A 27,423-nucleotide genomic window follows, 5' to 3' on the forward strand; every position below is an offset into this window, starting at 1 on the left:
TTGCTAGTTTCTGTGAGACTGCAGGGTTCTGCAAGTTTTTATGAAACTTGAATGTCCGGAACGTGCTATCCTTTTGAGTCTTAGCCTGATTGGGATTCTTTTATATGGCACTGAAATTTTATTATCTCAGATCCAGTCAGGCTGAGATGCAATAGAGTTATATAGTGGTAGGGTCATACAGCAAAGAAACAGACAACTAGTCCATGCTGACCATAATCCCAAACTGACCTGGTCCCACCTGCCTGCTCCTGGCCCATATTCCTTCAAATTTTACTTATTCATGCACTTATCCAAATATCTATTAAACATCATAATTGTACCCATTTCCTCAGGAAGTTCATTCCACATGTGAACCACCCTCTTTGTAAACAATTTGACCCTCGTCTTTTTTAAATGTCTCTTCACGCACCTTAAAACTGTACCCTGGTCTTGAAATCCCACCATCCTAGGGAAAAGACAACTATCATTAATTCTATCTTTACCCCTTTATAAAGTAGTGAACTTCTATAAAGTTGCCCTTCAACCTCCTAATCCTGATTCTGCGACAGTGCTAATCTCTGAGTTAACATCATGGTCTTCTCCCTTTCCTAGATATTTGTGCATCTTGCAACCAGCTTATTCCGACAATGACACCTGCTGTTGAAGCCATGGGCAAAATATTCCATGAGGATTGCTTGAAATGTAGAAAATGTCAGTGCAAACTGGTGGGAAAAACCTTTTACAATCTGGATGACAACCCTCACTGTAACTCCTGCTACCAGGTATAACAGCTATTTCTTTCATATTGAACAGCTTATGTTCTTTCTATAAAGGTTTTACTTCTCTCTTGTCTCGAAGGTACTGATTTTTTTTCTAATAATATGATTACTAATCTAAGATAGTGTTGAAGTTTTATTTACATTGGTTACATCATTGTGCACATCAACTCTATGCTTACTGAATAGACACTACAGCTGACACCAGGATCTGAATGAGAAATTACAATGACCTTGAAAAAAGATTGCTAATCCCACCTTGAATACTTATTGTCTTGCCATTTTTCCATATTGGATGCGCTCGAGGATGGACTGGAGCTGGCAGTCAAACCTTTCTTTCCTTTCATAATATACGGCACAGATCTCACCTGAAGAAGGAACAGCACTACAAAAGCTTATGAGTTCAAATAAACCTGTTGGCCCATAACCTGGTTTTGTGTGACTTCGGATTTTGTCCACCCAGTCCAACCTCCACATTAAAAATATTCCCGTTCAATAGCTTCAACAAGGTGAAAATGTCTGGCTTGTGTCATGTGGCACGCACTAAACATGAAAATGTCAAACTGGGATACGCATTAGGTAGATGAGAAGGGCATCCGCCCTAATAAGGTCCTACCTTTTGCACCATCTCAAACAGAGTCATTCTTTCTACAGTACGGAACAAACTGTTCATTAAAAGAGTCAACAAAGTTACCTAATCTGATTCGACATATGCAATATGGTGCATAACTGTGTCTTTTCTGCTACAATTCCAGGATACTTTGGAGAAATGTGAGAAATGCAGAAAACCAATAATGGATCAGTTTACAAAAGCCATGGACAAGGCTTTCCATTCTGATTGTTTCAGATGTGTTGTCTGTAATCGTCTCATTGGAAGTGAACGTTTTGGAGTGAACCAGGATAAGGAGATTTACTGCCTTGAAGACTTCCAGAGGTATAATTTCAACATTCCTCCATAGCGCTGAAAATGATTGTTTCAGCATTGGCTGCTTTGTGCGTAGATGTTCAACTCTGAGTTGGAAAACCATGAGTATTGCAAATTCATTTAACATCTCTTATACACTCCTTGATTTTGAAATGGTTTGGTGAATAAATGTACTATGTGGTAGGCTGCTGATGTCAATTGGCCTCAGCAACCCTGGTTATCAAATGAGGGAAAGGCGGCTCAGGTCTGATGCTTTCATTTAGATACGTACACTCCAGTCAGGCCAGTACCGTGCCAACTTACCGTGTTTCTTAATAGCATCCACGATTTCTGCCTCCAGCCCTACTCAGAAGTCCATTCTAGGTTTGTTTTGTTTGTTTTCCATGTGAAAAATGTACTGATTTAAGTAAGTTGCAATCAAAACGATAAATTTGAAGAAAGGAGACAATGTGGACTGTAGGTGGTGGAAACCTAAGTCCATCGATGTGAAGCTGGAAAAGCACAGCTGGTCAGACAGCATCAGAGGAACAGGACAGTCAACGTTTCGGGCGGAAACTAATCACAATAACCTCATACCTGCATCTACTTAACAGCATCTCTCCTACCCTTTCCGCGCCCCCTCCCCATTTATTTCTGGGCTCCCTCACCCTTCGAGCTCTAACGAAAGGTTTCGGCCCGAAACGTTTGTTTTCCTGCTCTTCTGATGTAGACGATAAATTGAAGAAGTCTTATGTATTTGCTATTTCTGACAGACAAACATGCTAGCTTGTTGATGGCAATCAGGTAAAAGTAGCAAATTATTTATGGTGTCACCTTTGCCATTCACGGTGACTCAAAACGTAGCGAGATTTAGTCGGAAATCTTATACAAGACTGCAACACTGTTTACCATCACCATGCGGCACTGTTGCATTTTGGAACTACCGCGCCTGCCAATGACACATTGGGTTCCCCAATGTTCTCTGAAGTTTACTGCTGCAAATTATTATTAGAATTTTGTCCCGAAAACTTATTACTTAATTGTTATATGGCTCCTATGGCACGCCATTCAATAATTGTCTATAATGCTCAGAAATAACTAGGTCACAGTAGTGTCAAGTGGTCTATTTGCTTTTTGAAATCCAAACTCTTCAAAAATAAACTTGTAAAAGTAAACACTGTAAAGAGACTTCCACCAAGAGTCACTAAATGTACTTGAGACTAATACTTTTGGCCTGGGGCTGCAGCAATTTGTCGTGTTTTAGTCAATTCTTTCAAGTGGATAGTTTGAGATTCACTCCATTTTGCGCGCCTGCAACTAAAACAGGAATGCAATTAAAAGTGACTCGAAGATAGCAAGAACTGCAGATACTGGAGTCAGAAACAACAGTGTGGTGCTGGAGAAACAGCACGCCGGGCAGCGTCCGAGAAGCAGGAACGTGACGTCGGGTTGGCACCCTTCTGATTTGTTAACTTTCCTGCTCCTCTGTGTTCCTGCAGCTCCACACGGTCGTTTCATGTAATTAAGTGATTTTTTTCTTACTGATGATTAGTTTGAAAAATTTGTTTGTAGATGTTTAAAGAAGATAGCGTCAGGTTTGGCTCTAAACAGTCAAAGAATCTGCTGATGCACACTATCTGAATCTGAATACATCGGTGCCAAGAACCGAGAGGAGTGCCAAGATAACAGTGTGGAGCTGGATGAACACAGCAGGCCAAGCAGCATCTCAGGAGCACAAAAGCTGACGTTTCGGGCCTAGACCCTTCATCAGAGAGGGGGATGGGGAGAGGGAACTGGAATAGGGAGAGAGGGAGTGCCAGTTATCTATGTGTTCCGGAGTCAGCACTTAGAAGCGAGTTTGGGAAAAATTCAGTGGGATGAAATAAATTGACTCCCTGTCAAAATCTTGTGACATTTTCTGAAAAACGATCATTTTTATTAAAATCAGTATACTTTTCTGACATTTATCTCTTGCCTACAGGCGATATGCTCCACAATGTTCTGTATGTGAAAAGCCAATTATACCAGAAACTGCTGAGGAGGAGTGCCTCAACATTGAACTATTTGGGCGCCACTTTCATGTCAATTGCTACAGATGTGAGGTAAAATCTAATATATTGATAGAGACTCTGGGTAGGCCAGCGTTTCTAGCAGTGGATATATTTGTTATGATCTGATCCCAGATGAGACTTCTAAAATCCATACTGTTCCAGACAGTATATCCCAAATTGTCAAGCTCCCAGATGAAAAGGAATGAACTGGCAACCGCACCCTGTTCATCCAGAGCCTCAGTTGTTCATAATAAAATGTATTTACATTGGTATCCTTTCTCCCAGATCAAATTAATTTAATTTATGTTATGAAAGCCAGGCTTTCTTGAGTTAACAAAAGAGCCATTCCAATAGATATTAAATGTACAAAGAAACAATAATGCAACACACACACACACAGATTGGAAATGTCAAGTGAATCCAAAAAGATAAAAAAGTTAAAAGATATATGGTTCAGTCTCGGCATTGCTTATGAAGAGTAGATAGTGGATTGTTGATAGTTGAGCAGTTGATTTTAAAAAGATTCGTTGCTTTGCAGATTCATTGAAATTCTTTTGTGTTTCTTTTTTGCTAGCTTTGAGCACTCAGAACAAGGCTATTGGTTGCTTTTTTTCAACTGTGACCTTCACAGTGCATTGGTGCTTGAATACCGGCTATTACACGAGTATCTCAGCTCATGAGCACATCTTTGTCCACTAGCATGCACAGACCAGGGTTGAAGTGGCTTTCAACCCCTTTTCTTGTCAATGCTTTAAAGAGGAAAGACACAAAACACACTTTCTTGTCTGGTCTGCTCTCTTTTTGTCAAAACCCATTATGTTCACAATCTGAAATATTCACAGGGGATTACAGTTCAGCTTGTAGTACATTTCTTCTTTGTGGAGCATCCTCGACATTTTCAGGTATGACATTCCAGAATTCCTCTTGTGATAGTTACTAGATTTATATCTGCATTCATTTTGGTTGTATCAGTTTTTCTTAGAAAATAAAGTGGGAACTTAAATGTTTAATATGTCCATATGTGATCTCCAATTATGATCTATGGTCATGACAGTTAAGTCACTGAGTCATTGAACTGTACAGACTATGGAGATTTGGCTTTGATTTTTGTCTCTCTGCAGAGTTAGTTAATCTCAGCCTAACACTGTTTGGCTTGTATTTAGCTTCAAGATCTTGAGTGAGGAAAGTAAAATAAGTTTCTGTTCCCACTTGCATGACAAGTGTATATGCATGTGACTCAGATAAAGACAAAGCTCACCTGTAATAAGCCCAGATGACTGACTCATCTACTGTGCTATACAGGTCCACACAGAAGGGAACCATTGCTAAAACACTCCTTGTGACATGCCGTCTATTGCTTCAAATTTACTTTCCCAGGCCATCCTTAGTTATGATTGGCTGAAATTCTCTGCTTATCTAATTAATGTGATAAAGGCTGAGTGAGTGTTTTCTTCATGGACCATCATATTTGTCTGTGCCATTTAATAAGAGGTGGCTTCAGTACAATTTAATCTTCATATTCATGACGGGATTGTACAATCTTAGTGTCATTATCACACAAAGTAAAACTGCCTCAATTGCAGCATTGAAATGAATGTACACACTCTAGGCACTAGACTTCTGGGACAGGTATAGTGGAGCAAACAGAAGGCAAAGATCTACTGTTGAGAGAGGAGGTAAAAATGACGATTGGTCTGGCAGCCCCTGTATTTGCATCCCAGTCTCAAGTGAATTTAATTTTCAAGGAAACCTGAGAAACCTTTTAGAAGTGACCTTTCTTCGCTAAAAGTGCAATCTAGGAAAGATGGAAAGTTAATACAGCTCAGTTACATTTATCAGACAACACCATACCCGGGAAGAAGTGAATTGACCTTTATGAAATTCCAATGTGGTTTCAGCTTCACTCCTTATGAGAGAAAGATGCATGTCAAAATTTTCAGCTGTTAAATTCTGGAAACAATACAAGAAATGACAATTTTTAATACGCAACTCTATTCTGTCTTCTAATGTGTGGAATGGAAACATTTACCTGACATTCCCCAAGCAGTTCAAATTCATAATTGGGATATGGGCTCAAGAGGTGGGATTGACAAGTCTGGATTTTTTTTTGGCAGGGGGGCAGAATATTTAATTACATAGTTCTTTGGCCTATTTTTCTATGATCAATGCCATAACAGGCTTATGAGAAAGTCTGTAGATTTATGGACAGTCAGACCTAAACAAATGTTGGCTTTGATCTTTCCTCCAAGTGAGGAAATTGTGGTTTTGATCCATAATTGAATTTGGGCAAAAACAGGATAAATTTTTGTGAATATTCTCCTGTTTATCCAACATAACTTTGGCAAGGGAGTTACAGAAATCCCGTAAAAAATGACGTAAGCTTTTAGACTTATCTTTGGTATTTTCAAGGCTATTCTGTCATAATTACAGGGGACAATTTAGAGATTTTTTTTAAAAATTCCATCTTTAAAATCCAGTTGATATTATGTGGAGGTTGCTACTTTGTTACAACTGGTTCCATTCAGATGAAAAATTAAACTGCCCCCTACAGTATTTGAAGAGGACTCTTGAGTTCTCTTGGCATCCTGACCAAAATTCCTTCCTCAACAGCATCACCAAAAACAAATTAACACGTCACTCAACTCATTTTGAGGACTGTTGCTGTACAGAATAGCTGTTCCATTTACCTCCAAAGCTATAATCACTGCATTTGAAATTATTTGTGAATAAGAGATATTTTCAATGTGAGAGAGTTTCATATAAAAACTTAATGGTGCTTGCTAACTTATTTGCAGTGTTTATGCATTGCTACAAAGTTGCTTGTGTAATTTGTTATGCATTAGCAGTCTTTGCACAGCCTGCACTGATTAATCAATTCAAACGAGTGCATAGCAAACCTTGGACTGAAGTCAACGTCACATGGTGCAGTATCAGCTAAACATTGAGGGCTCAAAGTGCAAAAATTGCAAGAGCTTAGCGAATAAACACAACACAAATAGTTGAGAGTCATACAGACCAGGAAAGTCCCAGGTTCCAATGCCAGCCTGTGCTGAGTTAGATGTGCTATTAGGGCTGTAGAATTGGCTTCAGAGTTCAGAGGGAATAAAAATATTTTTGTACTCCTAAATCACTTTCTAGCGTTTCTTGCTCGAAGATAGATGGATGTCAGTTGAAGGCAGGATGAGGCTTACCAGCGATGTCCTTGACTCCCACTCCACCTCCCTGCCCCCTCCCCCTCTCATACCATTTGTTAATGGCAAAAGTCAGTTTATTTAACGGATGTTCATCTCAATAGATTTTTCTATGCAGATCCACGTGAGTCAGACCTGAAGTCAAATTTCACACTTATCAACACGCTGATGATTTCTACATGAAGAAAACCTGTTTTTAAAAAAAGAAATCCCTAGGCCTCAATGCCACATTTAAAACTAGAATGTTACACCCCTGTCATGACTGAAGGTTGAACTTTTGGTAATTATAACTTTTTGGGGGTTTATTTTTGGATAATTGCTGATAAATCATACATTCTTGAAGAATTAGTGTTACAAATTTAAGCAGGAAGACATCTCTTACAAAAGAAACACAGGCAGCCATGACTTCTCATTTCATTCATTTAACTTTGAATGCATTTAGTTTATTTGCCTTAATCTTCTCAAATATGCTAGGGTACAGACAGGAGATTCTGCGGCTGCAGAAGAAACACCAGAATGGTATGTTGCCTCCCGGGTGCCAGGGTCAAGGATGTCTCTGAGTGGTTGCAGGACATTCTGAAGGGGGAGGTTGAACAGCCAGAGGTCCTTGTGCACATTGATACAAATGACATGGGTAGACAAAGGGATGGAGTTTTGTGAAATGAGTATTGGGAGTTAGGCAAGAAGTTAAAATGCAGGACTTCAAAGGTAGTGATTTCCAGATTACTCCCAGTACCACGCACCAGTGAGCATAGAAAGATAGACCAGATGAATGTGCAGCTGAGGAACTGGTGTAGGGGACAGGGTTTTCAGTTCTTGGATCATTGGGATCTCTTCTGGGGCAGAGATGACCTATACAAGAAGGATGAGTTGCACTTGAACTGGAGGGGTCCATTGTCCATTTGTTAGTGTTATCCTGGAGTGTTTAAACTAGTTTGGCAGGAGGGGTGGGACTCTGAATAAGAGAGGGGCCATCGAGAAGTCAGGAAAATACGTTAGTCATTGAGAACAAGTTTACTATTCAGAATAGCCAGGGGCACAGTGAAGAGACGGAAATGACTCATGGTTTGAAGTGCATTTATTTCAATGCATGAGGCCTGACTGGTAAGCCATGAATTGGCTCTGGGGACTGGGATATTATAGCCATAACAGAAACATGGCTGAGAGAAGGACAGGGCTGGCAGCTCAATGTTCCAGGATACAGAAGCCATGGATGTGACAGAAGTACAAGTAAGGGGGAGTTGCTCATTTGATAAGGACGGACTTAACTGTGCTGAGAGAGGACATTCTTAAGGGGTCGTCAAATGAGGCCATATGGTCAGAACTTAGAAACAAGAAAGGTATGGTCACTCTGGGACTGTATTGAAGGCTCCCGAATACTCAGCGAGTACCAGAGGAGCAGATATTTAGAGAGATTGCAAATACCTGTAGGAATAACAGTAGTATTGGTTGGAGATTTTAATTTCCTCTGTGTTGACTGGGCCACCCAGAGTGTAAAAGGCCTGGAGGGGTTGGAATTTGTCAAATGTGTCCAAGAAAGTTTCCTAAGTCAATATGTAGAGGGTCCTATTTGGAAGGGTGCAACACTGGACGAGCTGTTAAGAAATGAGGTAGGGCAAGAGACCAAAGTGCCAGTCAGACAGCACTTTGGATCCACAGAACATAACTCTTAGTTTTAACATAGTTATGGAAAAAGTTAGGATAGGACAGATCCACAGATTAAGGCACTAAACTGGAGCAGAGCCGATTTTGGGGCCATGAGGTAGGATCTCGCAGTAGTCAATTGGGTGAGTCTGTTCGAAGAACATAGAACGGTACAGCACAGTATAGGCTGTTAGGCCCAGGATGTTGTGCCGATCTATTATTCTACTCTAAGATTAAATTAATCTGTATACCCATCATTTTACTATCATCTTTATGCCTATCCAAGAGCCACTTAAATGTATCTGACTCTGCTACCACTGCTGGCAGTGTATGCCAACATTTTGTGTGTAAGGAAAAGGAATGACTGGCAAATGGAAGGCTTTCAAAAGTGTGATATCAAGACTTCAAGGTCAGTATGTGCCTGTTGGGGTGAAGGGAAAAGCTGGCATGTTTAGGGATCCCTGGCTGACAAGGCATATTGAGGCTCTGGTCAGGAAAAAGGAGGCAGACATTGGATTTAAGCTATTGGGCTCAAGTGAATCCCTAGATGACTATAAAAAGTGTAGGAGCACACTTGAGGGAAATTGGAAGAGCAAAATGAGGGTATGAGATGGATCTGGCAGATAAGGTGAAGTATAATCTCAAGAGGTTCTATAGCTATATTAAGATAAAAGGGTGGCTAGGGAGAGAATAGGTTCCCTTAAAGATCAGCACGGTTGTCTGTGTGGAGCCACAGGAGATGGGGAAGATTTTTAATGAATATTTCTCCTCACTAAACACTGAGGAGAGAATCATGGATGCTGTGGAAATACGGGAAACAAGTGGGGATGTTTTGGACCGCATACATATTACCAGAGAAGAGGTGTTTGCAGCCTTAAATTGTATTACAGTGAATAAATCCCCTGGGCCTGATCAAATTCATCCTCCGACCATTGCGGATTTCCTTGCAGAGATTTTTGCTTTATCTTTAGCCACTGGTGAAGTTTCGGAAGACTGGAGGGTGGCTAATGTTGTTCCATTGTTTAAGAAAAGTAGCAAAGACAAACTGGGAAACTACACGCAAGTGAGCCTGACATCAGTGGTAGGCAAGTTATTGGGGAGGATACTGAGGGACAGATCAACCAACATTTGGATAGTTAGAATGGATTTGTGCATGGGAAGTCATGTCTCACAAGTCTGAGTTTTTCGAAGAGGTCACCAAGAGGATAGATGAGGGTAGGCCAGTGGGTGTTGTCTGTATGGACTTTAGTAAAGCTTTGACATGGTCCTGCATGACAGGCTAGTCATAAAGGTTAGACTATAGGGGATCCAGGGAGAGCTAGCTAATTGGATTGAGAATTGGAGCTAGCAAGACCTGCAGATGCTAGAGTCAGAGTCAACACAGTGTGGAGCTGAAGAAACACAGCAGGTCAGGTAGCATCAGAGGAACAGGAAAGTTGATGTTTTGGGTTTCGACTTCCCTGCTCCTCTGTGATTGGAAAGACATGGTTAAACTGGAGACTGTGCAAAGACAATTTATGAGGATGTTGGCAGGACTAATAGGCCTGAGTTATAGGAAGAGGTTGGCCAGAATAGGACTTTATTCCTTGGAATGTAGGAGAATGAAGGGTGACCTTACTGAGGTGTATAAATTCATGATTGGCATAAATAGAATGGATGCATATGCATATGCATATGCATCGCACAGATGGGGAATTGAAAACTAGAGGGCATAGGTTTAAGGTGAGAGGGCAAAGACTTAAAGACCTGAGCGGCAACTTCTTCACACAGAATATATGGAATTGGCTGTCAAAGGAAGTGGTTGAGGCAGGTACAATAGCAACAGTTTAAAAAAACATTTGGATAGCTACATGGTTGGGAAGGGATATGGACCAAATGCGGGCAATTGGAACTAGCTGAGAGGGCACCAAGGTCAGCATGGACCAGTTTAGGCCAAAGGCCCTGTTTCCATGCTGTTTCACTCGATGACTATAGGAAAACCAGAATAACCATAACCAAGTTGTTGTAAAGTATGTGTATGGCAATATCGTGTTTGTCCACTTGTCCATCTTGGATTCTCCAGCATCTGCAGTTCCCATTATCTCTGTATGGCAATATGGTTCTTTTCACAAATCTCCCCTGCTATGGCAGTGAGTTCGATTCAACCAGTCCATCCACCTAATGGCCCTAATTTTAGGTTGTGGACTTGCTTGCTGAGCTGGTGTTTGGTTATGGCCACTTTGTTGCCCCGCTAGGTAACATTGTCAGTGCATCTCCGATGAAGTGTTGGTATTCTGTCTTGTTTGTTACTTACATGCCTCAGTTTGCTGGGGTGCTTGGCATTACTTTTCAGGTTCTGTTTCAGGGGTTTGTATAGTAAAAGTTGGTATTTATGTATCCTTAATGTCAGTTTTCTTCCAGTTTGGCCTATGTAACGTTTTTCACAGTCCTTGCAAGGTATTTTGTATATTACATTAGTTTTATTGGTTGTGGGTATAGGATCCTGTATGGTAGTCAGTAGCTGTCGCAGGGTGGTTGTTGGTTTGCAGACTACCCTGATACCTAAGGGTCTGAGTAGTCAAACACCAATTAGCCACCAAAGACAGCCAACTAATTCTCACTGATCTCAATACACATGGACAAAGAAGGACAAAAATCCATTTGGGACAACATATCCATGATAGCACGAGCCAAACAGAGACCTGCCAGAGAATTCATGGAGGCCTGGCATTCCGACCAAACTCTATCAACAAACACATCGAACTAGGCCCAATATACAAACCACTGAAAAACTGAATGGGAAGTAATACCAAGCACCCCAGCAAACAAAGGCATATAGATAACAAGCAGGATAGAACACCAATTCCTCACTGGACGTACACTGACTATCACCTAGCAGGGTGATGAAACGTCTGCAACCAAACACACAACTCAATGAGCAAATTTACAACCTCATCCACAAATCCTCTCAAAAACGTTATACCCTAATTTTACTGTAGATATTTTCAATATAAACCTGTTCAGAAATGTTATGACATACCTCTGGAGCAAGTAGGACTCGAACCCGTGCCTCCTACCTCAGAAGGTGGGACACTAGCTCTGCATTGCAGGAGCTCCCTAAAAAAAAGGTATTTTCTTTTCATTACAAGGTATGGATGTTTCTAATCAATCTGTCCAGATGTGTTATTACATACCCCTAGAAGAGGTAGGACTTGAACCCAGGCCTCCTGGCTCAAACTGTGGACACTGAACCACATGAGTCTCTGCAGTGCATTAAAAAACACTCACTGTTAGATTTGTTTGTGCTTATTTAAATTTTTATTGTTTTTCTCATAAGTGATGAGAAGCGCAAGCTGATAATGATACAAGGGAGTCAGGTCAACAAACTGTGCATCCCTTGAAATAATCAGACTGAAAGACTAAGAAGTAAACAGACAAAGTACAGAAATAAGTGAAGATTAGAATGCTTCATTTAACATTAGTCTTCCACAGAAAAATAGAGGGAGAAACATTAAAGAGAAACGGTAAACATTTTTAAAAATTCCATCCATTACATTTAAAGGAATTAGACTGTTCGATTTCAGTGATTCAATGCCAGAAGTTGATTGGCAGTAATTAACCATCATGTTGTTAATAAGGTACTTATTGCTTTTGATGAGACAACTTTGTGGCAAATCTGGATTACATCTACTGTGCAAATACAACATTTTAAATATGGTCAATGCAGCTAATTGGAAAGGCAGATGGTAAAATGCTGTTTTTACAAAGCCCAATCTGAGCAGCACAGCATCTGCACTTTGTCTGTTGTTGCTGTTCCGTTTCTGCCTCAACGACAGTATTCAGTCAATCTCAGTTTCTTCAAAATTCAAATACAGGATGTGGCAAAGCTATTATTTATTTGCCTACTCCCACATATTTTGAAAGTACAATTGAATGGCTTCTTAGGCAAATTCAGGGCAGTTAAGAGTTAACCATGTTGCCCCAAGCCTGGAGGTCATGTCGGCCAGACCAGAAAAGACTAGTAGATCATTTCCCAAAGAGTGTTGTGAAGCAAATTGGATTGTTGTAGAAACCTATCACATGACCAATACTAACTTTATTTTGACAAGAAATTCTAGAACATTGTGTTAACTTTATTTCTGTAAATGGACTTTGGGGAGTTAGGAGATGAGTTACTTGCTGCAAGATTCCTATGTTCTAAGCTGCTCTCGGAGCCACATTATTTATGTGCCTAGTCCTTTTCAGTTTTTGGTCATTGGTAACCCACAAGCTGTTGACGGTGGAGGGTTCAGCATTGATTAAGCCAAGGAATGTCAAGCGATTTGATTATCTCTTGCGGGAGTTGCTGTGTGTGTGTGTGTGGATCATTAACATCACTTACCACTTGTTAACCCAAACCTGGAAATTATCCGTGTCTTACTCTATTTGAACATGAACTGCTTCAATAGGAGAGGATTCGCAAACAATGCTGCATTTTGTGCAATCATTGTTGAATGTACCCATTCTCTTCTTGTTATATGATTTGGAGGGATTGCCTTATGAGCAAAGGTTAAACAGGCTGGGACTTTGCCCGCTGTAATTTTAGAAGAATGAGAAATGATCTCACTGAAACACAGGGAATTGTTAAGGAACTTGACTAGGTAAATGCTGAGAGCATGTTTCCCTTCCTCCAAAAGTGTAGGACCAGAAAGCATAGTCTCAGAATAAATAGGTGCCAATTTAAGACAGAGATGAGGATTTTCTTCTGAGGGTTGAATTTTTGCCATTGAAAGCTGTGAAGGTACAGTCCTTGAGTATATTTAAGGCAGAGATAGATAGATACTTGATCAGTAAGAGAATCAAAGGTTAATAGCCATGATCCTATTGCATTGTGGCGCAGACTCAAAGAGCTGAACAGCCTGCTCCTGTTCATATTTCTTGTGTAGGGATGGTCATTGAAGCAGCTGATGATGTTTGGGCCTAGGTCCCCATTTTGAGGAGTCTTAAGACATTCAAGAACTGAGTTGATTGACCTTCATCAGCCACAAACATCTTCCCTTTGTCCCAAGTATCAGTTCCCAAGTTCACAATGATTCCAGTTTTGGTTTTATAAATGGAAAGAGTGCACGTATGAGGAAATATTGATAAATGTATGAAGTATTGGTGTCTGCAGTTTCATATGTTCCATTCTATAAAAAAAATTTTAATTAAAATTGGATCTGTCATGATATTATTGAATGGTAGGGCAGGCTTGAGGGGCCAAGAGGCCTATACTGGTTCCTTATTCCTGTGTTTGAGGTGAGGTGTACAACATAAATTCAACAGTATTTGTGGAAGGGATAACAAACTACTTAAGATAAGGATAAAACACAAAACTGTAGCTACCGGAAATCTGAAAAATTGCTGGAGAACTTCAGGTCTAGCAGCATAAGTTTCTGCAGCAATTTCTGTCTTTGTTACAATTATAGGAAGATGCTACGTACATTGGGTTTATTTATATGGAACAGACAAGACAAACAGGAGAGTTAAATTTTTTGAAAAGAGATGAATTTTTATAGAGTAAAAGCTCAGCTGTGTTTGAAGTTCATAACAAGGGAACATAAATTTAAAATAACAAGGTGTGAAGCTGGATGAACAAAGCAGGCCAAACAGCATCCCAGGAGCACAAAAGCTGACATTTCGGGCCTAGACCCTTCATCAGAGAGGGGTATGGTGAGAGGGTTCTGGAATAAATAGGGAGAGAGGGGAAGGCGGACCGAAGATGGAGAGAAAAGAAAATAGGTGGGGAGATAGATCAGTCCAGGGAAGACAGGTCAAGGAGGTGGGATGAGATTAGTGGGTAGGAGATGGAGCTGCAGCTTGAGGTGGGAGGAAGGGATGGGTGAGAGGAAGAACAGGTTAGGGAGGTGGGGACCGGCTGGGCTGGTTTTGGGACGCAGAGTGGGGAGGGGCGAGCTGGTCTGGTTTTGGGATGCAGTGTAAGGGGAGATTTTGAAGCTGGTGAAGTCCACATTGATACCATTGGACTGCAAGGTTCCCAAGCGGAATATGAGTTGCTGTTCCTGCAACCTTTGGGTGGCATCATTGTGGCACTGCAGGAGGCCCATGATAGACATGTCATCTGAGGAATGGGAGGGGGCGTTAAAATGGTTCGCGACTGGGAGGTGTAGTTGTTTATTGCGAACCGAGTGGAGGTGTTCTGCAAACCGGTCTCCAAGCCTCCGCTTGGTTACACCAAATGTAGAGGATGCCACACCGGGTACAATGAATACAGTATACCACATTGGCAGATGTGCAGGTGAACATCTGCCTAATATGGAAGGTCATCTTGGGGCCTGGGATGGGGGTGAGGGAGGAGGTGTGAGGGCAAGTGTAGCACTTCCTGCAGTTGCAGGGGAAGGTGCCGGGTGTGGAGGGGAGTGTGGAGTGGACAAGGGAGTCATGGAGAGAGTGGTCTCTCTGGAAGGCAGACAAGGGTGGGGATGGAAAAATGTCTTGGGTGGTGGGGTCGGATTGTAGAAGGCGGAAGTGTCAGAGGATGATGCGTTGTATCTGGACGTTGGTGGGGTGGTGTGAGAATGAGGGGGATCCTCTTGGGGCGGTTGTGGCGGGGGTGGGGTGTGAGGGATGTATTGCGGTAAATGTGTGAGATGCGGTCAAGGGCATTCTCAGCCACTGCGGGGGGGAAAGTTGCGGTCCTTGAAGAACGTGGGAAATCTGGAATGTGCCAGAGTCGAATGCCTCATCCTGGGAGCAGATGCTCGGAGGCGGAGGAATTGGAAATAGGGGATGGAATTTTTGCAAGAGGGTGGGTGGGAGGAGGTGGGCTTGAAATGGACATCAGTTTCTAGCTGGTTACCTGAGATGGAGACTGAGAGGTCTAGGAAGGTGAGGGATGTGTTGGAGATGGCCCAGGTGAACTGAAGGTTGGGGTGGAAGGTGTTGGTGAAGTGGATGAACTGTTCGAGCTCCTCTGGGGAGCAAGAGGCGGCACCGATACAGTCAATGTAACGGAGGAAGAGGTGGGGTTTGGGGCCTGTGTAGGTGCGGCAGAGGATCTGTTCCATGTAACCTACAAAGAGGCAGGCATAGCTTGAGCCTATGTGGGTACCCATTGCCATGCCCTTTGTCTGTAGGAAGTGGGAGGAATCGAAAGAGAAGTTGTAGAGGGAAGTTTGCTGAGGAAGGTTATGATAGAGGTTGTGAAAAATGTATTGCAGAGGACGCTCTCACAAGAAATGGTTAAAGATCATTTCAGCTTTTAATTTGCAGGGCTTTATCTCACCTGTTACCAGCAAGATTAGCTGGCAGAGACATGACTGACCAAAGGCCTGTTATAAATATTTATGGCTTTACCATTTTCTCAAAGAATAGTTGTGCTCACTAAATAACTGCTATATTTTGGCCCTTGCTTAATGGACAGATATCACTAACAGGATATAAGTAAGTTCATTACCACAATCTTGTCTGAAGTATGACACACACTCCTTCACTGACAGATGGTTCTGTTGGTTGGAAGTGCAGAGTGACAGAAACTGTTTCCTTCTCTAGAAAAACCACCAGAGTAGATCCTGAAAATAAAATGTGAGGCTGGATGAACACAGCAGGCCCAGCAGCATCTCAGGAGCACAAAAGCTGACGTTTCGGGCCTAGACTCTTCATCAGAGAGGGGGATGGGCTGCGGGTTCTGGAATAAATAGGGAGAGAGGGGGAGGCAGACCGAAGATGGAGAGAAAAGAAGATAGGTGCAGAGGAGAGTATAGGTGGGGAGGTAGGGAGGAGATAGGTCAGTCCAGGGAAGACAGACCGGTCAAGGAGGTGGGATGAGGTTAGTCGGTAGGAGATGGAGGTGTGGCTTGGGGTGGGAGGAAGGGATGGGTGAGAGGAAGAACAGGTTGGGGAGGCAGAGACAGGTTGGACTGGTTTTGGGATGCAGTGGGTGGAAGGGAAGAGCTGGGCTGGTTGTGTGGTGCAGTGGGGGGGGGAGGGGACGAACTGGGCTGGTTTTGGGGTGCGGTGGGGGAAGGGGAGATTTTGAAGGTGGTGAAGTCTACATTGATACCATTAGGCCTTACACCCCGCCCCCGCCACAACCGCCCAAAGAGGATCCCCCTCGTTCTCTCACACCACCCCACCAACCTCCCAGATACAACGCATCATCCTCCCACACTTCCGCCATCTACAATCCGACCCTACCACCCAAGACATTTTTCCATCCCCACCCTTGTCTGCCTTCCAGAGAGACCACTCTCTCCGTGACTCCCTTGTTCGCTCTATACTGCCCTCCAACCCCACCACACCTGGCACCTTCCCCTGCAACCGCAGGAAATGCTACACTTGCCCCCACACCTCCTCCCCCACCCCTATCCCAGGCCTCAAGATGACTTTCCATATTAAGCAGAGGTTCACCTGCACATCTGCCAACATGGTAAACTGCATCCACTCTACCCAGTGTGGCTTCAACTACATTGGGGAAACCAAGCAGAGGCTTGGGAACCGCTTTGCAGAACACCTCTGCTCGGTTCGCAATAAACTGCACCTCCCAGTCGCAAACCATTTCCACTCCCCCTCCCATTCTTTAGATGACATGTCCATCACGGGCCTCCTGCAGTACCACAATGATGCCACCCGAAGGTTGCAGGAACAGCAACTCCTATTCCGCTTGGGAACCTTGCAGCCCAATGGTATCAATGTGGAATTCACCAGCTTCAAAATCTCCCCTTCCCCCACCGCATCCCAAAACCAGCCCAGCTCTTCCCCTCCACCCACTGCATCCAAAACCAGTCCAAACTGTTCTTCCTCTCACCCATCCCTTCCTCCCACCCCAAGCCACACCTCCATCTCCTACCTACTAACCTCATCCCACCTCCTTGACCTATCCCCTCCCTACCTGTACTCCCTTCTCCACCTATCTTCTTTTCTCTCCATCTTCGGTCCGCCTCCCCCTCTCTCCCTATTTATTCCAGAACCCTCACCCCATCCCCCTCTCTGATGAAGGGTCTAGGCCCGAAACGTCAGCTTTTGTGCTCATCCAGCCTCACACTTTATTATCTTGGATTCTCCAGCATCTGCAGTTCCCATTATCATAGATCCTGAAAATCTTTGTTTTGTAAGCATATTGCTTATAAACCTAACCTTAATATTAGAAGCTGCCGTCTTGGCCCCAAGTTTCTTGCCAGCCAATGATAGGCATCTACCTTGAGTATGGAGAAAGATCTGTGCAGAATAATTTCAGATATGTTAAATACTCTGCTGTTGATAAAAGTATTATGATGCATTTTGAGCACCAAATGCTTAATCCATGTTCTTATGCAAATGGCTTGCTTCTAAATTATCTCATCTGTATATTGTAGCTAAAATTGTAGATTGCACAAAATAAGTGAATTGAATACAATTTGTTTTGTTTTTTTGGGCTTTGACATTTATGTAGAGTGATGTCAGTACACTTTAAATCGGCTATTCTAAATGTAACACTATTACACTAACAAACGAAGGTGAAGTCTGAAATACTGCACAACTAACAGCAAACTGCTATCCAGAGGACACACCTGTGAAGTGTTTATGAATTGTAACAGATGAGGTGTTCTGTGCAGAATTGTGTGAACTGTTTAATGATGTGATGTTTCTTTTAATTGTTAATGAAATTAAAAACCTAGTGTTAGCATCACGCTTCATAGCAAAATGAGGAACAACACTGTCAGAGTATGGAAATGTTTTGCTGAATGCTGAATAGATTGGAGCACTCTTGAAGGGGTAGTTTTATAACTGGTGCATTTACTTGTGTATTGGAACAGTGTTCAATGAGGGATGAAATGTTTCTCACTTTTGATACCTAATGCTAGAATTAAGCATTTCCACATCATTTACCACAGTCATATATTGAGTAAACCACTTCCTAATCTGTCCCAACTATGATTTGGGAATCTAAACGTTGAGAATTAGGGACAATTTTGAACTCTGTTCAAAAAGTGTAGTCTGCTCTCGGGACTGATTTGAAACTACCCAGGCTTGTCTCTCAGTGGTTGTTTAAAAGTCAAAACCAGACTCATTACAATAGCTTCAAGTTTTGTGATGCCAATTGAGGCTGGTTGCCAAGTTTGGTATATCAAGTGGAAGTCCTTAAACACAATTCAGCTTGTGTGTCTTGTATTACAGAAATGTGGACGACTTTTATCTCCTGATGCAACTGAAGAAGGGTGCTTCCCATTGAATAAGCACATACTGTGCAAGACTTGCCACATGCAGAGTACCAGCTCTACCTGAAGACTCTTGAATATTAGCAGAGATTATTTCAATTTTGTGAACTGCTGAATAACTTCAATCAAATTTATCCTGGTACAGTTGACCATTTTCAGTTACATTCAACAGCATCTATGAACGATCCTTTTGAGAGGGTAATTTTATTTTTAAAGTTTGCTCAAGGCCTATTCATCTTAAGCAATGCAAACCTGATATTTTAGGTTTGGTTCCTACTATGTGATGATCTCAACTGGTATCAGCTTTATTATTGTGATCAAAGCTCTTGAACGAGGCTAAAAGCTAAATAAATTAACAAAGACTTCCACTCCTGAACTATACTTAGCGATTTTTATATTGAAAATAGTCATAGAAATAAATTCTTGTAAGATGTAGCCTACTACATTCACCATCTTGGCTTGCAGATGAAGAATGGTCGGTCACTTGACAAGGTACTGAAGACAACTGGTGCCTACCATCAAGATGAAGTGTTCTTAATTGTAGCAAATCACCATTGGCAAACGGATTCAATTTAGTATTTTTAACTCTGTTATGCTACTTCTGGAATTGTTCTTTTCACAAATTGAAGAACTGTTCCCAATTCCCATTCTCTTCTTTTGAAACATAATTATGTACGAACTGCTTATGCTTCAACATTTTTTAAATAAAGGAAATTAAAAGTTCTTCCACAGCAAGAGAAACAATAGACCTGCCTGTGATTTTGCTCCTATTGATTGTTTTAAATGACACCATCTCACCTTGCTCTATCAAAAGGGATAATCTATTTAAATCTGCTTTAAATGTTGATCTTTGGTATTGCTTTAAGGGTACAGAGGATTGTGGAAGCATTGATCACCTTGGTAGAAAAGGCCGTGACTGAGAAAACTGAAGGGTCGTCCTGACACCAGTTAAACATGCTCCTCTGTCTTGCAATGATACTGCAATACATATAACTAAATTGTGCAGTTTTATCATTAATCTACACTTATGATAATCAATACATGCACTGCAAAGGACCACCACAGTACAACTGATTTACTTCCTGCATATTATAAATCCACTTTTATAACATAATACATGATACAACGTAGTCGACAGTTAACTTGTGCTCAAAGTTCCAAATGCTAGTAGTTAAAACATTTTAGACTGGTCTAACGATGCGAATATTCAAAACTCTTATCCTTGCCAATGCTATGAATACAATTTTCATGAATACTATTTTCTTTTATGGAATTCTAGCACAAATGTTTGCTTACTGTTGTACAAAGATTTATTTCAACATAATACTGTATTTGACTGACAACCGTGCTTGAACCTTCAGGAAAGACTATTAACATCTGTCCAGTTAAGAATTGTCTAAAAACCTGACAGAATGAATTGCAAAAGCTTGATTATAGAAGTTTTTTTTCCCCCTCCCCCAGTAGTATTTCTGAATTTGCATCATGAACAAAGGTGGACGAAACAATTTATGCTCCATTATTAGAGGACTTCTGCACATGAAACAACTACCAAGGCTTCAAAATGAATTATGAATGTTTTAAGGTTTAAATAATCCCTTCAACATTTGAAAGAACTTAATAAATTTTAACCATTATAACAGCATTTATTATTTTCCAGAAAGCAAAGGGTTGCATCAAGGGTTACTGTACATTTGTTTTTGCAGATGCCGCCAGAATTTCTGTTTGAATGAAAGGAAGCAATCATTTTCTGGTCTACTTCAATTTTTACTTTTTATTACACAAATTCCATCTGTTAATTAAATAAATTTCAATATGTCTGTCATTTCATAATTTTAGCTAATACTTTTTAGAATAGAATGTTACTGCAGTGCTTACTGTTGCCCAGACAAATCTGAGGATTGATGAAAATGAACTATCCCCTATAGACATTCAAATTTCAATAAAACTTTAGCACAGACATTCTCAGCATCACCACACTTTAATTCAGTTAACTCAGACTAGTAAATCAAGTCTACAACTATCCTAATCAGTCTGATTTATCTTGAACTCAAGCAGTATACACAGAAATAGTGAATGGTATTGAAATGTTGACATTACACCTGGACTTGAACAACTGACCATATTTTTCACTGTTCAAATGTTAAACATCACAAACGTTTGCCCCTCAGCTCTCAAAATGAATTTAACACTATATTCAAATCGCAGTTTCCCTGTCCAACATCTTAAACATGTATTGTCCAGCTTGACTCTGTATGAAAATTAGGAGCAATTGGATTGGCTGATTTTATGTTACCCATAACTAGGAAAAGTAATACTACACAACTAAATACAACTGAAATACAAAGTGAGTAGTTTTCGATCCCAGCTGAGAAAGCAAACAGTTAAAATTGAACAAGGGGCTTTCCTATCCCAACCTGATGTTAAATTGCAGATAACTAGGGCATCCACCTGAATCTAAGGTTAGGACCAACTATATCAGCTGTGAAGCAGACTTTGGGCATGACATTATCCAAAATTGTGATGGTTTGATTGATAATCAGTCTTTTTCACTGTTGACTTCTTGGACGTTACCTGCCTACAAGTTAGCACGTTGTGCTGACTAGTGAAAAGTGCAAAATGAAATGAGGTCTCAACTATTTGCATCATTTTATAGCCACAGTTGAAGTGCCAAATGATGGAGGTTGGCTAAACTTGTGCCACTATTTAAAAGAGGGTAAGGAAAAGCCAGAGAACTGTAGACCGATGAGCCTGACATTGGTGGTGGTCAAGTTGTTGGAGAGAATTCTGAAGGACTGTATTTACATGTTTTTGGAAAGGCAAGGACTGATTAGGGGTGGTCAACATAGCTTTGTTCAAGAGAAATAGTGTCTCATTAATTTGATTGAGGTTTTTTTAAGTATTGAAGAGAAATAACGTGGGCACAGTGATGGCTGTGACGTATAGGGACTTCAGTAAAGCATTCAACAATGTTCCTTATGGTAGACTGGTTAGCAAGGTTAGATAACACAGAATATAGAGAGAACTAGCTATTTGGACACAGAACTGGCTCAAAAGTAGAAGACAGATGGTGGTGGTAGAGGGTCGCTTTTCAGACCAGAGGCCTGTGACCAACCGTGTGCCACAGGGATTGGTGTTGGTTTCACTGCTTTTTGTCATTTATGTAAATTATTTGGATATGAACACAGGAGGTATGATTAATAGGCTTGCAGACATTAAAACTGGGAGTATAGTGGACATTGAGGGTTACCTCAGATTACAACTGGATCTTGATCACGTGGGCCAATGGGATGAGGAGTGCCAGACTGAGTTTAATTTAGGTGTGAGGTGCTGCATTTTGGAAAGGTAAATCAGGACAGGACTTATACACTTCATGGTAAAGTCCTTGGAAAGTTTTGCTGAACAGAGACCTTGGAGTGCAAGTTCATAGATCCTTGAAAGTGGGATCTGCAAGTAGGTAGAGCAGTGAAGGCAGCACTTGGTGTGCTTCTCTTTATTACTCAGTACATGAGTAGGGAGGTCATGTCGTGGTTGCACAGGAGATTGGTTAGATCACTTTTGTAGTATTATATACAATTCTGGTCTCCCTGCTATAAAAAGCATGTTGTGGAACTAGACAGGGCTCAGAAAAGATTTGAAGATGTTGTCAGGGTTGAGCTAGAGGGAGATACTGAATGGGCTGGGTCTGTTTTCCATGGAACATCATAGGCTGAGGGTGACCTTTATAGAGGTTAATAAAATCACAAGGGGCATGCATGAAGTAGGCATCGTCTGTTCCCTAGAGTAGGGAGTGCCAAACTACAGGGAACAGCTTTAAAGGAGACAGGGGAAAGATTTTAATAAAAGGATCTAAGGGCCTTTTTCATTGCAGAGGGTGGTGGGTATAGAATGAGCCACCACAGGAAGTGGAGGAGGCTGGTATAACTACAATATTTTAACAAGGCATCTGAATGGGTATATGAATAGGAACAACTAAAAAGGTACATGGGCCAAATGGGACTAAGTTTGTAAAAGATAGCTAGTTGGTCAAGATAAGTAGGACTGAAAGATATGATTCTGTGCTGTCCAGCTTTCTGACTCTAATTAGAAGTGAAGTGGTCATAGTATATTTTACCTGGGACAAAGAGAAGTACAATTAGGCACTAGTCCTGAACGCTCTCCAGCAATCTTTGCTTCTAGCTGCTTCACATTTATAGTTGCTGGTGATCATACGGGGCGAGGCCATTTAGTATCTTGCACATATTTTCTACACATGGAAAACTGGAATATGAGCAGAGGGCAATAGGCAGGAAAATGACTACTAATCTCTAGTGCCTGTTTTCACTTTATTACATACATAAAGTATGTTCAACATATTCTTAGTTGCTGGCTTACCTACCTATTATCCACACCAATATTTAAAGCCTTTTGACTTTATTCATATGGCCTTCTCCCTATACAAAATAAGTTTTAGTATATAGCATTCAGGTCCTAAGTTATAATTTATACTATTGTTAACTGTAGTAAAAGGTTATGAGCCCTCAAATGAAGTTTAGTAACTGCTTCCTATTGTGCATGTGTGTCAAAATATACAAGCAGTATCAATTTTTTTAGTCTTCTTAAAAGAAAACTATAATAAAGTGCCAAGATAAACTATCAAAATTTGGTTGAGTTAGTTATTTAATTTGCCACAATTAGTTTCAGTGCTCCGTAGACTGGTGGGGGAAAATAAAGTCAGCACAACTTGTTACATGTTCTAGAGCATTACCTCACTGGGCCACTATTTATTACTTCTCCTAATCAGAAGGTAGCAGTGAGGAGTCGAGCCACTGCTCTATTTGGTGTAAATATACCCGGGGTGCAATATTTTTTGAAGGATGGCGTTAGAAAGAAAACTTTGACGCTAGCAATAAAACTGTGACTGGCTTGCTCCATCAAATCTGTGTCTGCAGCCAAGCGAGTGCATGCCAGAGCGAGACCAGTCAGGGCCCACCTCAAGGAGGTTTGAACAGCAAGTAAAATGGTAGAAAGCAAGTGTCAAAGCATTTTTTAAAAACTAAAAATCAACACAGCATACAATGAAAAATCCAACCCAACACAATCATATGTAATATAAAAAGAAAAGGAGGATTCCTTCTGTAGTAAATATCTATTTTAAATTGAAATTAACACAATAATGAAAATTTTACTCAACAGTCTGAAACCAATTGCAAACCTTTTGGTCACATCTTTGAAAATTCAATTCAGCTGAAGCTTCAGTGCCAGACAAATGAAAGTGGCCACCTAGGTCAGTACTGCATTCAATATATTAGTACAGATGGATAATGGTATTTCCAACAGGAACTGATATTCTAACAGATGGATAAAAACCCTTAAAACCCACCAACTTTACAACAGTGCATTTTGGCCTATTTTTAAATACCCAAAATTTCCCCACGCAATTCCCATTCTTCCATGCCTATTTCACATGACCATACTTTACATGAACCTAATGTATTAAAACATTTTCCCTCCCCAGCTCAACTGTTTCAAATGTTAACTTACTTCAAATTGCTATTCAAACAGTCAACTTAGCACAGATGTGGTCAAGACATGTGGTCAGTCCAAGACATTTCAACATTTGTATCCCCCAGTTGCATTCCATGTAGATTGCGGTGGAGATTCCAACATGCGCTATTAGATGAACAACCACACCATAAATTAGCCACCATACATCAGAAATACTTGTGATCAAATACTAAAGGTTACTGAGCATTTTACTTTGCTTTTTTAATAGAACATGCACATAATTGTAAAAAGTTAAGTACAGTCAAAATGACACTGGAAATTTACAAACGCACTATATATAGAAATTAGCAAAGATTCCCAGAAAAGTTACATTCATACAAAATTTACTTTTTATTATTCTTCACGTTAAAACAGAATCTTACATAAGTCTCTTAGCATTGTCAACTACAGCACAGTTGATTGCACTTTCTTCCGAGTCAAAAGGTTTCAAGTTCAAGTTCCATTCCAGTATGTGTACAAAATAGCTGACTGGTGAGTGCTGTGCTACATCGTCAGCAGTGCTATCTTCTGAACAAAACATTAGACAGAAACCCTCACAGGTCGACGAACAACATCCCAAGGCATGATTTCGAAGAGCAGCGCATTAGTTTTGAGCACTATTTATCCCTCACTGAACATTACAAAATTGTTTGCTATTAATCACATTGTTGCATGTGAAAGCTTGTTGCATGGAAACTGGCTGAGTTTCCTTCAACAATGATTACACTTCAGTATTTTGAAATGTCTATGTAATGCCTTTTTACACAATAGATATGTTCTTCTCAGAGAGTTATCTTCCACATTTCAAACAGCCTGATGGAAATACTGAATACCAAGATTTATCATGGCACAAATCACACAAACAAATGCTCCAATGCACAGATGGCTACAAATAGTGTCCACACATTTGAGGACATTGCATGTTACTACAAATTATGATTCTAAGACAAGTTTTTCTTTTGCCCTTTTTCAAGTCAGGAAAACTTACGGAGGTGCAGATTTAAGTTAAAAGCAACAACATTCAGACGTATAAATTATCAGGTCATTCATTTTAGAAAGTACTTTGGCAATCTGTTCAAGTGGAATAATCAAAACCGATGTTCAGAATTCTGAAAGGCCGGATTGCAGTGGAGCTTTTCAAAAAAAAAATTAGCTTCAATATCCTTTAATTATGGAAATAAATGGCATTTGTAACTGTTTGCTTTCTCACCGCCCCTTATGTAAAGTAAATGCACATCGAAGACAAGATCAAGTTGATCCTTGAAGCACTCAAGGACTTAAAATACTGGCATGTAAAAAACGGTCAGTTTGGGAAGGACTGGAAGAATGCCAGAGCTTATATAACACCACAAAAAAAAACTCAGGAGAGAAAAAGTAAATGATACATGAACCTGCAGAAGTATTTTAATTTTGAGATGTTTATTTTCACAAATGGACAAACAATAGTTCCAAACTATTTAGTAATTTATTATTAATAGTTCCACACCTCAAATGGTGGTGGTGTAAATCAAAATTTGTGAAATAATGCTCAACCTTGCACATGAGTAAGATGACATTGGAGGGATGAAAGATTTAGTTAATCAAGGGTTATCTGGTTTGTCTGATTACTCCCACAGCCTACTAAGGAATTTACAAATTAAGTTTTACATTCCATTTTGATAAAACAAAATCCTGGGCAAGTAGCAGACTGGAAACTCAAAAGTCAGAATACCAGCGGAAATGACAACCATGCAAATGCAAAGGATGCAACCCAGTTTGAACCTCAGCACGGAGCTGTATTACATACTGCTTCTGGTAAGTCAAGTGCATTAGACATAATGCAGTGCACAAGACTGCCACAACATTTTTTTGTAGCACTGATAAATAATGAGTTTATACTACTCAATATTTAATCCATCAAGCCAAGTTATCCAGCTGCAAAGATACTAGGACAGTTAATGGTCTCAGTCTTACTTCAATATCTCTTGTATCTAGTCACATCAAACACACATGTTCAAACTGAACTCTTCTCAAGATTCTTGTTTCAGAAACTAAGAAAGAACGTAACATTTCTTGTCATTTGAGATTTGGGAGTCAGCCTTGCCAGTTTTTTTCTTCCTCCTCTGCTCTCAGTTGGCATTTTCAAAAATCTGTTGACATTTAGTTAAAAACCAGAAATTACTGAATCAGCATGATGCTACATCAGAAATGAGAATTTCAAAATTGGATACGTCCTTATCTGAAGAACAATGCATATTGTTCCATTTTGTAAAAAGGTTATGACAATAACTGAAAATTGTCCTATGCAACCTGAAGAAGATGGCATGATCTCAGACTGTAAAGTGACACTGATTCCGGGTCACAACGATGAAGGGAATTGGTAAATGAGGCAAGAATAATTCAGTAGAATACGAGACATTACATGCAAAACATAATGAAAACATTTGCATAGTAAGTAAATATTTACATTTACATACAACTGCAGTAATGCATCAACTTTTTGTTTGTGAAGTACAGTTTCCATAACACATGTTGCTGGGAAACACTGGATCTGTTGCAAAACATTTCCTACTACACACCCGAGCGGATAATGAAGGTAAACTGCAGAACATATGTGAATGACAATCTCTAAAGTACATCCCAAGAGTCTATACTTATACCCTATCTGCATCGCTCTTTGAAAGATCTCAACTTTTGCCTGGTTTGGTGGTTTTAAAAGTCATTCCAACATAACACTCTCCAGAAGAGTAAATGGAATACATAAAGAATAATTAAAACCAAAAAAGGTTCACCAGAAATGTTGGCTAAACAAGACAATACTGTTTAAAATTACATTGACCTATGGAACAATCGTTCAAGGCTATGTCTGTTTAACGTACAAAAAATGCCTTAAAGCAAAGGGATTGCCTTACAGAAAATTTTTCAATGGTCATTCAATATCATATCACCATTTATTTCAGATAGAGGCTTTATACGGCATCACCAAATAGTTTAATGAATACAAGTACTCCCTCAACTCCCAAAATATTTGCATTACCACGTGAAACTTTTCCCCTTTCCACCTTCAGAAAGCCCTACTGCAGATATTCCTGAGAAGCATAAGTTTCAAACAGAATCCCATCAACCTAGTGTTATCTTGTAATGTTCTTTCTGAAAAAAAATCCAATATCACAGTCACAAAATACACTATTGATCAACTGTTAGACCAAATTCCACACTAAC

At 40.5% G+C, this 27,423-nt stretch overlaps 2 protein-coding genes across 12 annotated transcripts in view; one reads left to right on the forward strand and one right to left on the reverse strand.

Annotated features, from left to right (window-relative positions):
• LOC125466553 (filamin-binding LIM protein 1-like) overlaps positions 1-19,454 on the forward strand; it is a 33,266-nt gene extending 13,812 nt beyond the window's left edge. Inside the window, exons 5-8 of the mRNA XM_048561153.2 lie at positions 592-761; positions 1,511-1,689; positions 3,641-3,761; positions 18,659-19,454. Of these exons, the coding sequence (XP_048417110.1) occupies positions 592-761; positions 1,511-1,689; positions 3,641-3,761; positions 18,659-18,766 (578 nt within the window). The 3' untranslated portion in view covers positions 18,767-19,454. The remainder of the gene's footprint in view (positions 1-591; positions 762-1,510; positions 1,690-3,640; positions 3,762-18,658) is intronic.
• The window catches only part of bcl2l16 (BCL2 like 16), an 82,324-nt gene that overhangs the window by 52,714 nt on the left and 2,187 nt on the right, over positions 1-27,423 (reverse strand). For 4 of the 11 annotated variants that reach the window (XR_009442749.1, XR_009442747.1, XR_009442742.1 and 1 more), the window contains exon 2: positions 26,613-27,351. The exons of 1 other annotated variant lie outside the window; for it this stretch is intronic. The gene's annotated coding sequence lies outside the window, so the exon portion shown is untranslated. Of the gene's footprint in view, positions 1-17,533; positions 24,349-24,554; positions 26,352-26,612; positions 27,352-27,423 lie in introns of those variants that run through there. 6 more of the 11 variants (XR_009442745.1, XR_009442751.1, XR_009442743.1 and 3 more) reach the window with 3 other exon arrangements.

This window comes from Stegostoma tigrinum, chromosome 28, assembly GCF_030684315.1.
Source record: "Stegostoma tigrinum isolate sSteTig4 chromosome 28, sSteTig4.hap1, whole genome shotgun sequence".
NCBI classification, from domain to species: Eukaryota; Metazoa; Chordata; class Chondrichthyes; order Orectolobiformes; family Stegostomatidae; genus Stegostoma; species Stegostoma tigrinum.